The following is a 12,210-nucleotide window of genomic DNA, read 5'->3' on the forward strand; positions in this document are numbered from 1 at the left end:
ATGAAGCAGGTTAATAGAGTTCAATGTAGTAAGAAAGTCTTCAATGGTCACGATACACAAGAAATTGTGTTATTGCACGGCTGATGTTCACACTGGATGATCCACTACGGTACAGTTGCGAGGCACTCAGGCCAGGCCTGTTCATCTCCGCGAGTTTACATCGAAAACAAAACACGCACGATGGCCCACCTACAGGATACTATTCGACAAGGCCTCACATACGAGCGAACATTGACTCACGGAAGCGTATTCTTGTGTATGATGGAAGAAAATGAAGAAAATGGTGTACTAAATACTGTGCAGTATTTAACTGCCTAAATAATAATAAAAACACAGAATGTACTTTTTTAAGTTGCCTCAAGACACTGAGAGGTAAATAAATAAGTAGTTAATATTATTCATGATAATTCATGCTAAATCATGTAGGTATTTCCTCCGCCATTTTCCGCAGTTTGGCACCTCACGTCACATTATTTTACCGAAGTCAGCCCTATAGCTTCGGCGCAGTGCCGATCACTGACGTTTGTCAACAAAATGGTGCTTGACTCTTGAGACCGGCTAAATTACACCATATTGTTAATGACATTGAGCATACATTTTTCTAAATACCTTCGCGAAGTAAAACTTCTGTACGTAGTACTTATTATTATTCTGTGCTCAGGCGCACGATCCAAATGTGAACGTGTCGCGATCGGAGCGCGGTATATCTTGCGGAGTGAAGCCGGCTAGTAAGCAGCGCTATACTGGTATGAATTATGTTAGCCGTCTAATTTAAAACTCTTATAAACTTTGAAATAACAAGCAGACCGAAAAAGAAAACTGACAACAATAGTCACTACCCATGATAATGGTAGATGTAGCCAATGATGTAAGGAGTATTTATAATTAATATACTGTTTTAATAATTGTATGAATAACTATTCCTAACGTTATCCAAAGTAAGGAATGTTTCTATCCCTCTCATGCAAAGCGAGATGTCAGGATGAGTGACAATGTAATAGAGGTGGGCGCCACGCCGGCGCGCCGCCGCCGCCGCGAATTTTTTCACGCCGCCGCCGCCGACGACCAGCTGTCGGCGCGCCGATACTGATACTGTACAAACTATTTGAAATTTATTTCTCTCCTTACTGCACTAATTTGTGTTTCGAACGCAGAAGAACTATTTTTTTATTGAGTTGAGCGGCTATTCTAGTTCAATAAAGTCCTAGTATCACTGCGACCGGACCGATCTATTGTGATCGCCGCTATTTTCCTTACAGTATCTTTTGGGGGGCGATATGTTTTACATCTTGTGGGCTTAGGATGTATTTGCCCAGGTGTAAGCTCCGCTTGCGCATCAAAGATCCTACTCAGTCCTATGATCTGCTTAGAGCATTTTCGGTCATAGGTTTTTATGAGAGCTTTGGAATGAGTTAATCCTGGCGTGTCTGACCATGCCTTAAAGGATTTGTTCAAATAAATGTTCTCCAAGGTCATTCGAGCGAGACTTTTGGGAATGCCACAAAAGGGTTCTGGACCATATTGTGTTCCCTCCGCTCCCGCTCTGGCCAGTTCGTCGGCATTTTCATTGTCCACGATTCCCGCGTGAACTGGAACCCATCTCAGCGTTACTCTGTTACGTTTTCCTAGGGTATTCAGTCGACTCATGCAGTTTTCTACCAACTTTGAGGTGATTAAGTTGGAGTTTAAGGCCATCAGCGCGGCCTTACTGTCTGAGTTAATGTAAATTATGTGGTTGGTATAATTTTTTCGCAGGTTAGCTTCCGCACATTTAATAATTCAATCAAAAAAATAAGATCAAGCATTGGACTTGATCTGAGACTTGCAACAATCCCTGCCTTTGATTCCTACTGATGATGATGATTCATCCGACCGATTACGGTCATGGTGACCACTTCGACTTAGCTGTCTTAGCGGCGCTGGTGCGCCCGAAGATGGCTTACATAGCCGATCTTCGCGGTACCTAAACTTCTCGCACATTGAGAGTAATTACCCGCCGCCAACATAATTATAGTGAATGGCGGCAGATGGACGGGATTTACATCATCGCGTTTTGCGTCGAATTCAGTTGTGCGCTGCTCGTTGAATTCGCGGACTCGCCTCTACACAACACAATCTCCCGCCATTCTAGGTGCTGTGCTGCCAAACCTTCCCATTGTGATTTGAGAGGGCTCATTTAGTATATTTTCATATGCTGCTTCTGGACATCTTTGTACTTGACTATCTGAGGAGTTGACCGCCATGTTTCCGCTTACCCACCTCAAGTTCAAAGTAGAAGATTGATCCCTACTACGCTAATTGAGGACGAAAGACGCAGGAGGACAAAGTGACTGACTTAGCCCACAGAATCGCTAAAATCAAGTGGCAGTGGGCGGGGCACATATCTCGTAGAGCTGATGGCCGCTGCGGTAGTAAAGTTCTTGAGTGGCGACCACGAGCCGGAAGACGTAGCGTGGGTAGGCCTCCCACTAGGTGGACCGACGATTTGGGGAAGGTCGCAGGAAGTGCCTGCATGCGAGCGGCGCAGGACGTCTTTCGGCTGAAACGAAAGAACTAACGCTAAGAGAGATGGCTAAGCTAAAGAAATAGCCAAAATGGACCCTCGTAAAGCACTTGCATTTGATCTGATCACCATGAAGTCCATGGTCTTGACGATGACCACACTGAGTGAGAACCTCGCAAGTCTCTTAACTTTGGAAATGATCCATAAGGCTGGCAAGTCGCCTAACGAATCCTCTTATCGCTCAATTAATCTGACATTTGTATTGTTAAAATTATGGAAAAGGATCATTCTTGCTCGTTTATTCCCTTGCCTAAGTATGACCCATGTAATATAGTAGGTATACCCGAACATAAATTTTGGCAGAAACCATATCAACCATAATCAGTACAATGTTTGGAAAAGAAAAAATCCTATACGTCTGCTTTCGCTGCGGCTTCGGCTGGGTTTATCATAAAGGACTACTCTATGAAATTTAAAAGTACCTTCTAGCACACTTCTACTATCTGCAGATGGATTCTTATCTCAGTGACAGACAGTTTTAAATCAAACTCGGTGACAAAATCTACTCTTTTTAGCTGCAGAGCTAGAGTACCCCAGGACTCTGTACTTGGTCCGATACTCTATAACATCTTCTAGTAAAGTAGCCCAGACACCAGAAAGCTGCGGCCTTCCTCAAATGTAACTGTGATCTTAAAGTGACTAGACTGTTGCAAAGTCAGCTGCTTGGCTGACCAAGTGGCGCATGTAATTAAGCCCCGAAGTCTCACCATATTGTCATTTAAGACGTGAAACTTATCCTCCGGCCAATCTAGACCTCGACACATTAGGTGGTAGTAGGATGACATGGAAAGACCATAAATATAAATAAAACAGAACTGAATATAATATTCCACCGACAGTCAGCTAATCCAACATTAACTATGTGCCTCCAAAGAGCTCAAAAATACATGTTTCAGGAAATACACGAGAACCTGATCTCAGCCAAACCCGCTATCCAAATATCGAAGTATCTATGATCAAGAGAGCTAATTTACTAAGGTAAACCACTGCTCTAGTGGCTCAAACCCCAACCAACTGCAAATCACCTGATTAGTCTTGACGACAGATACTAAAATGCAAATATAAAAAAAAAACCTAATGAACAAAGGTCAAACAAGGTCACGCCGCCGACGCCGCCGCCGCCGAGGCCAAAAAGTCGGCGCGCCGCCGCCGGCCAATTTTATATCGGCGCCCACCTCTACAATGTAATGATCCGAAACTACATAAACGTAATAGTTGTTGCAATTCACGAAAGCAAGTGAGCTTTACGTATTATGTGGTGGCTCGCTACTGTTGGTTCTTCAAGTTTTGATAGACATTACACGTACACACACAAGTAAAGCTCACTCAAGTCGGCCGTTTGGTGTAGTGGTTCAGAACGGACTACTATGCCGAGAGGTCCCGGGTTCGATTCCCGGCCGGGCAGAAATTGAAATGATGAATTTTAATTTATGTGACGGGTCTGGGTGTTAGGTACTATGTATAATATGTATGTATTTAAAAAAAAAGTATATAAGTAGTATATCCGTTAAGCTAGCACCCATAACACAAGCATTAAGTTGCTTACTTTGGGGCTAGCTGGCGCTGTGTGAAATTGTCAAAAAAAAAAAAAAAAAAAAACACCTTCGTGAGTTGCAAGAACTATAGGCACTAACCCTTCAGAATTTGAACGCAAATGGCATTAGAGAGTAGCCTTACTGTATCTGTACATAATTTGTATCTTACCTTCTGAAAGTGGTGCCGTCCTTCATATCGTCGAAGGAGGACTTGGCCTCGGGGTGACGCAGCAGCGACTTAGGCGTCATGAGGATGAGCGGCTTGCGGAAGGGCAGCGCGATCTGCCGCCGAAGGATGTGGAAGTACGACGCGGGCGACGAGCAGTTCGCCACGATCCAGTTGCAGTCGTGCAGTTGGCGGACTGTGGAGAGGGGAAGATTAGTTCATCCGGCTCGAAGGACCATTTATGTTCACTTATCCGGCTCGAAGGACCATTTAGGTTATAAGTACATATCCGGCTCGAAGGACCATTTAGGTTATAAATACATATCCGGCTCGAAGGACCATTTACGTGACTCGTTTGAACAAAACAATAATGTTGTATTGAGATAAGCGTTTATTGTTTTTGTAGAATCGATCCAATCTTCTAGCTACTTTGCTATATTAAACACAAAAATACGAGTAAAATCCATATGTTTACGATAGCTTTCTTAAAAATTTAAATGGGAAGCTATGCCCTATTTACTTATGTATCACACGTATAAACTTCTCCGTTGTGAGTGAATTTATATTCTTACCTTCATAGTCGGGGCTCTCTGGGGGCATGTAGTCGGGGTCGTCGGAGCTCATTTGCAGGAATCTTTCGAGACGAGCCGATGAGTGCTCGGGGCCCTAAAACAAAAATACCATTTTTCTATAGCATTTCATGTCATTCATTGACAACCGAACAATAAACATAATCATCATAGGCCAGTTTCAATGTTTGCAATATTGAAAGTTTGTTTTATTGATGTAGTCTTATTTCGTGTATTATGCTTCAACCACGCCAACGCGTGCAGGCGCGATCATAGCCCAATGACAGGTCGCGCGAACTGTCATGGGTCGCGCGATCTGGCATTGGCCTATGATCGCGCTGGCAATGGCGATCTGCATGTGTAGGTGTGGTTGAAGCTTTACATGTGTGTACTTACCATGCCTTCCATGCCATGGGGCTGCAGCAAGACGATGCCGGACTGTCGCACCCACTTGGCCTGGCCGCTGGAGATGAACTGGTCGATGATGCACTGCGCCACGTTGTTGAAGTCTCCGAACTGAGCCTCCCATAGCACCAGCGCGTTCGGGTTTGTGACCGAGTAGCCCACTTCGAAGCCGAGCACACCTGGTGAAGTTAACACGTGATAAATAATAAATAAATATCCTTGGACATTTTACACTGAGCTTCTAGTCCCAAACTAAGCAAAGCTTGTACTATGGGTACTAGACAACGGATATAAACATAGTTAAATCTTTTTTTTAAATACATACATATTATACATAGAAAACACCCAGTCCAATACAAACATCAACACATCACATGATAGTAACATCCTTCATTTGTTTTTAAGAGCTTTTGTCAAAGATTTATCAAGACGGTGTCAATTTTTGTTATAGTCCAACGATTTTGAAACGTCAAGTGGCGAAAATCAAAAACTAACAACCCAGTACTGATTGTAGCGCCCTCCTGTAAATGTCATAAATATGGTTGTCCAACGTGAAAATAATCGGAACTAATAATAGTGCCCTCCTGACAATGTCATAGCTGGGCTGGGACGATTCAGTGTAGGACAACTTTATCGTGGTGCTCTAAAGCTAAGCGTCCACATGTCGGTATCGTACGCATCGGACGTATCGCACGCAACGGATCGTAGTATTATTTATATGGAAACTCATATAAGTGCGTCCACCTGTCCGCATCGTACGCATCGCACATCCGATACGATGTGTTTCGTACGATGCGTTCGTTGCGTACAATACCGACAAGTGGGCGCTTAGCTTAAGTCTGCGCGCGGCAAGCGAGTGCGATCAAACAAATGACATTTAAAAAACTACAGATGTTCAGACGACTGCTAAAGCCAGACACTGGCGTCTTACGTAGTTATAATAGGTGTGATTTTTCAATAAAAATGTCACTGCTGTTTTACCGTATTCCGAAAGCGAGCTGTTACAGACGGTGTAAGGAGCCTGGTCGGGGTAGAGGTGCGCCAGCGCGCAGTAGGTCGCCTTGTCCACCTTCTGGTGGTGCAGCACGTGATGCCTGCGGGAAGCAATGACGTCATATTAGCTCACTATTAAAGAACTATTCCTAACTTTCGTTCCCAGTGCTGCAACTCCTGTGTGGCCAGGATTTACCGCAAGTAAAGCCCCAACTATAGTCTGCTCTGTGAGTACGTAGAATTTTGTCCAATTACCCCAAGTTACCCATCCTTATCGCTCGCGCGTAATTATGTTGCTGTCGCGCTCGCACACTCACTGCGGGCGCCCGTCGCACAGTCGCGACAGTCATATAATTACGCGCGAGCAATCAAGATGGGTCGCTTGGGGTCATTGGACAAAATTCAACGTGCTCACAGACCGGACTTTTGTGAAGGTCATGTATCTTGAAAGAACCTCCATAGAAAGTTTATGGGACTTGGAAATGCAAAAGATTTATTAATCTTTCGCCGTTAAACGAGTGAGAGGTTCTTTAAATTAGATATTTATTTATGCCCTTTCATAGTAACGCCTCAAAATCTTTACTTTAACACTTTAAAATACAAGTAAGTAAAATCACTCGTTATCACCTGACTCGCTAAAACGTACTTAGTTCCAATCAGTCAACGCACTAAAGGTTCGGTCAAACCAACGCGATCACTCGCGATCAGCCAGCGTGCAGCAATGGCGACCAGACTTAAATGCATTGATCGCGTGTGATCGCATTGGTTTGGCCGAACCTTAAAAAACTGCCTTAATACCTCTGCTCCATGAACAGAAGCAAGAGAATCACTTTTACCCAAATATAACAAAATATCATACCTGTGCGAGAACGTGCCTCTCTCAACATCCTCTCCGGACAGGCGGACGTGAATTCCCTCCTTCAGCAGTGATCCAAAGGCCATAGCCTCAGCCAAGGCCCAGTCCACAGTGCGGTTTTCGACCATCTCCATACGAGCCTTGAGGATACGGAGCAGACCCTTGTGGATCTCGAACTCGGCTGCGTTGGGTGGCGGCTGGGAGAAACGTTTGCCGATGTGCACTAAGGTTTCTTCGACCACTCCGGTTGTGGACATCTAGAAAGAAGACGGTTTCAATAAACAAGTTGTCAAATAACAACATAGTGCCTGTGAGCCACTTCTAGGAAACGGTAACTGTATTCTTATCAAACACAACGGCAAGGCTGTTTGGTGAGCAATTCGTTTCAACCGAAAAATGATTCTGGATCGATAAAATGTTTATGACCGAGAGCGCGTGACATATACACTTTATGTGTCAGACTGTAATTCACGCTGGAAAAGCCGCAGGCAAAAGCTAGTACACAAATGCCTTCAGTTAAATGGAGTGATAACTTGCGATTGCAGAAGCTGGATGCGTCAAGCCGAAGACAGTGAAAAACTGACGCATATTGGAGAGACCTATGTCCTGACTGCTAATAGGTTGATGGTGATTACTTTGGCTAGAGAGTAAACTGGAGCGTATTGTGTAGACCTATGTCCAGGAGTTGACTGCTATAGATAAGTCAATGATGATGACAGCGATGAATGTAAATTACCTTGAGCGGGTCCTTGCCCTCGAAGAAGCCGGACCAGGGCGAGTCGAGCCAGTCCTTGTACTTGATGTGCGTCTCCTGCTTGGCCTGGTTGTAGGCATCCTCACAGATCTTCTCGTATTTGTCCTTCACGTCCTTAACCTCTTCGGCGGTTACTACACCTTCGGTGATCAGCTGGTCGGCGTATTTCTCGAGCACTGCCGAATATGACAAGTTTTAGAACAAGGTTCAAGGTTTTCGGTACATAATACAGAACGAAGCATAAGACTCGATCCAATGTCAAGCATAGATTGCGGCTTATGATTGGGTAATTTTCTATTTTTCCAGCACTGTGGAATATGCCAAACTCGTTCTTTCGGAACATAATATCTGTGAAGTCCATGTTTTGACCGGGCCAGCATTAGGAAATAAAGTCATTGGACAGGACATTAGGCAAGTAATGAAACGTCATCGATGCAAATCATGTGCCCAGCTGTTTGATCAAATGGCTGAGTATCTTCAGGCCGGCGCCGTTTAGTGAAGAGGCTATGTTTATTGAACGGCTAATTAAGCTAGTTGGCTGCGATCACAGATCACAGAAACTAAAGGGAGATGTGAAAAGGGGGCGGGGCCAGTCTCGCAGCAATATGCCCAAAAACAGAACACATTGCTCGCGACAGCAATGATGACAGAAGCGACGGTACATGTGTAAAGTTTACATTGCTTGCGTAGTACTAAAGATTATTCGAACGTTGAGTACTGATACCGCAGTGGATAATGAGCATATTCAAACTAATCGTTTCGTCAGTTCGACACTGGGTTTCGAACTCGGCGCATTAGTTGGCATCTGTCTAGATCTCTATGGCTGCGACATATACCTGGCTTAGTGTTGCGGATCTTCTGGTACATGAGCGGCTGCGTGAACATGGGCTCGTCGACCTCGTTGTGCCCGTTGCGGCGGTAGCTGACGATGTCGATGACCACGTCCTTGTGGAAGGTGGAGCGCCACTCGGCCGCCACGTTACACACGTGCATCACAGCTTCAGGGTTGTCGCCGTTCACGTGGAAGATTGGCGCGTTTACTACGCGGGCCACGTCTGTTAGAATAAAAACAGGTTAAGAGCGCTTTCACATTGAGGCGACTTTAGCAGCGCGACAAACGCGCAACAGACGCGCTGCTTTCTTCATACTAAATGACAGCGGATGCCTGCCTTCACATTATAAAAACATCGCTGCCGCGCTGCTGTCGCGCTTCTGACGCCCTAATGTGAAAGCGGCCTAGAAGTCACTTTGGTTAGTGTGAAGACTTTCAACTATGGCAACCTTACTCAACTGAAATAAAGTGCAAAATAAGGTGGCAATGTTTCAGTCACCACAAGATAGATACCTACATTGTGATTGCTACAAATGTGTTGAAATTTTGCGAACGAGTGTGGGTATTTTGTTGCACTAATGCCACGGTCATTGGTCCTGGAAGAATCAAAACCAAATCATCCTTCCTTCTTTATCTGCCGAAATCGTTCTTATCATCATGCATGAGGATATTAGTATCTAATGCACGAGCACGATCTTTTGACGACTCTTTTAAATATGCTAGAGGGTGGAGATGGATTTGGCCTCTTTCTTTCTTAGGTTTATTCATCTTTTAGACACCTTTAAAGCCTATCTTGTCTGGCGAAACCACATAACTTTTAATTTTCACGAAAAATTTACTCACCAGTACAGTAAGCAGACGAGCGAGAATGCCTAGGGTCAGTAGTGAATCCAATCTGGTTGTTGACGACGATGTGGATGGTTCCGTGCGTGGTGTAAGCGGGCAGATCCGACAAGTGCATGGTTTCGAACACCACGCCTTGGCCGGCGAACGCCGCGTCACCGTGGAGGAGGATCGACATGACCTGGGAATATGATGTTAACGTAAGTATTAGCCTAGGCACAGACCATCGATTTTTCGTCAGCCGATAGTTTAGTCGGGCAGTTGATTAGTATGGGCATGTATGGAAGTGCGCACATTACACCGATTTGATTGGCCGTTTCTTCATACAAATTAAAATCGGGCCCAACTATCGGTCAACTAAAAATCGGTGGTCTGCGCCTAGTTTTATAACGGTACAAGACTGCTCGCAGCAGGTAATGTATACACCTTAACTTAAAGGTACAGACGACAGCACATCTAGCTAAACACTGTGGGGTCTTAAACACTAGTAATAGAGGCCATTTTGCAACAAACATTTATAGTCGGATGTGCTGTCGCCTGAATAAACCTTAATTCACCTAAATAATACAAGATCCTAATACTTTTATTATCACATGACATATAATTTTGCAGTCGAGCGATCTCCAAAACATGAAAATATTTTAAAAGTCATGATTACAAAGCAAATATAGAAGACAATAGATATTCGAAAAGAACCGACCACTATTTTGTCACAAAAATGTAGACATCCTACATGAAAATATGTTAGGAAGCTTGACAACATTTTACAATCATTGTTTATAGGTTGTTGTTAAGTTCTCGAACATTCCACAGATAAGAACATAGTAGGTACAGATATCAATATTTGTTGTTTCTAGCTAAAAATAACTCTCGCCAAAATCTTGGCGCAAGCGCCGGCCGTAATTTTTTATGTCATGACGTAACGTCTGCCTTTATTTTACATTTATTACGTTATCCGCAAAACACGCCCCCATTACATATTCAGCGATTTTTTGTTTATTTTCAGGCGGTTACTACGCCGCATATTTAACAGCCCACATTTTTCATTCATCGCGGTCCAAACTAGATAGCGCTAACTAGAAGAAGGTAATTTTGTATGTAATGAGCTCAATTTGTAGTCTTTTTTTTTCTGCCTAACCGCCATTTTTGTAATCATACTTTACAATGTCAGCTATAATACACATACCGAGTGGCGATTCGAATGATTTACGCAGAGTAGTAGAGAGATAGTTTTATCTACGTCGACCGCTGGAGCATTATGTTGAGCCCAAGATTTTATCTGTAATTGGTCACAAATAACAACCAGTTAAAAAAGGATTCCCTTACCTTCTTGCCCTCATTGTCTCCCCTGTAGAACTGCTCAGCCCTGGTCTTGCCCTGCACGACGGGGTCAACGGCCTCCAAGTGAGATGGGTTGGCGCACACCGCCAGGCGAATGTTCTTGTTCGTCACGCGGTTCAGACGCTCGATGTAGGTACCCAAGTGGTACTTGACGTCACCAGAGCCCTACAAAACAATAGCCACACTTCAGCGATAACTCTTAGTAAAACAAAAGCGCACATCCATTGTGATAATCGATTACGATACAATGGCAACGGTTAAGTTAATGGCAAACAATTTAGATAAATGTCAGCGCTTGTCCACTTGCGATTTATAATCTTGTTATGTTTGACCGTATCTTAGGTGAGACACTTCAACCGATTTATACCGGCCATAAATGACATCAAGGGTAGTGTTGAATGAAATACTTTAATTCCCCTTTCAATTATGTATTTTGATTTATTTTTTTGCATTCTTTTGAATGAATTTTGCGTTCTATGAGATGAACGCAAAATTGATTCGAAAACCTTTTAAATAATGAAAAATAAATTCGAAACACCAATATTTCAAAAAAGTTTCTATAAAACGGATGACTTGGTTTTAAAAAAAGTCAGCGCTGCGATTGCGTAGGTAAAGCATACTATGGTTTATGAATAACCTTAGAAGGTGGTTACCATGTCAATGACTAGCAAAAATTTGCATTTCCCATTATGTTTTTTAATGAGTTACACGCAATTTGTACAGTGTACCCCAAAATGACGAACTTCCCCAGTTCTTTCCCTCTTCAAAATTGGACTTTATGAGTTAAGTGTAAGGTTCAATATCAATGGAGGAAACGTCATTTTTGGTAGACAAATATGCTGTCAACTGTAGGTAATTCTAACTTACGTCATCCTCGGCTTCGAGCCCAGCAAACTGCGTGAACAGCTGATGAAGGGGCTTGCGGCAAACATTGGCCAACACGTTCAGACGACCTGATAAGAAACGAGTTTATAACATGTTTAAAAATAAACCGACAACAAATCCCAAAAAACAATAAAATACCTTTGGCCTTGTTTCTCTTGAATCAGTGACGAGGCAAAGGTTAGCAAGGTTATAACAATTTTAGCGGTTGTTACATAATAATTATTGTACTGTTGCTATATTCAACAATATGACAGCTATTTGATACTATTCCGTAAAAGGTCTGTATTTGAAATGGAGTGAAAATATGAATCTACGAAAAAAGAGATTCACGCCAATAATTCGGCTTATATTGAATAGAATCAATCTGTCATTGTTCCTCACAACATAGTAAACGATTCATTTTCCCAAGAAACAATACCAGTTTGCAACATAACCGAGTTAGTACTCATCTTTCATGAAACTGTTTAT

At 43.2% G+C, this 12,210-nt stretch overlaps 1 protein-coding gene and 1 long non-coding RNA gene across 7 annotated transcripts in view; both read right to left on the minus strand.

The window, feature by feature from the left end:
- LOC135088609 (uncharacterized) overlaps nt 1–12,210 on the minus strand; it is a 136,725-nt gene that overhangs the window by 89,732 nt on the left and 34,783 nt on the right. The gene's annotated exons all lie outside the window — the stretch shown is intronic.
- LOC135088559 (2-oxoglutarate dehydrogenase complex component E1) overlaps nt 1–12,210 on the minus strand; it is a 40,614-nt gene that overhangs the window by 9,070 nt on the left and 19,334 nt on the right. For all 6 annotated transcript variants that reach the window (XM_063983402.1, XM_063983400.1, XM_063983401.1 and 3 more), the window contains exons 10-19: nt 11,725–11,810; nt 10,843–11,022; nt 9,517–9,697; nt 8,678–8,896; nt 7,824–8,017; nt 7,091–7,344; nt 6,220–6,332; nt 5,230–5,417; nt 4,837–4,930; nt 4,268–4,460 (exon numbers count right to left, since the gene is read on the minus strand). In XM_063983402.1, coding sequence (XP_063839472.1) covers nt 4,268–4,460; nt 4,837–4,930; nt 5,230–5,417; nt 6,220–6,332; nt 7,091–7,344; nt 7,824–8,017; nt 8,678–8,896; nt 9,517–9,697; nt 10,843–11,022; nt 11,725–11,810 — 1,702 coding nt within the window. The remainder of the gene's footprint in view (nt 1–4,267; nt 4,461–4,836; nt 4,931–5,229; nt 5,418–6,219; nt 6,333–7,090; nt 7,345–7,823; nt 8,018–8,677; nt 8,897–9,516; nt 9,698–10,842; nt 11,023–11,724; nt 11,811–12,210) is intronic.

Source organism: Ostrinia nubilalis, chromosome 4 (genome assembly GCF_963855985.1).
Source record: "Ostrinia nubilalis chromosome 4, ilOstNubi1.1, whole genome shotgun sequence".
In the NCBI taxonomy this organism is placed as follows: Eukaryota; Metazoa; Arthropoda; class Insecta; order Lepidoptera; family Crambidae; genus Ostrinia; species Ostrinia nubilalis.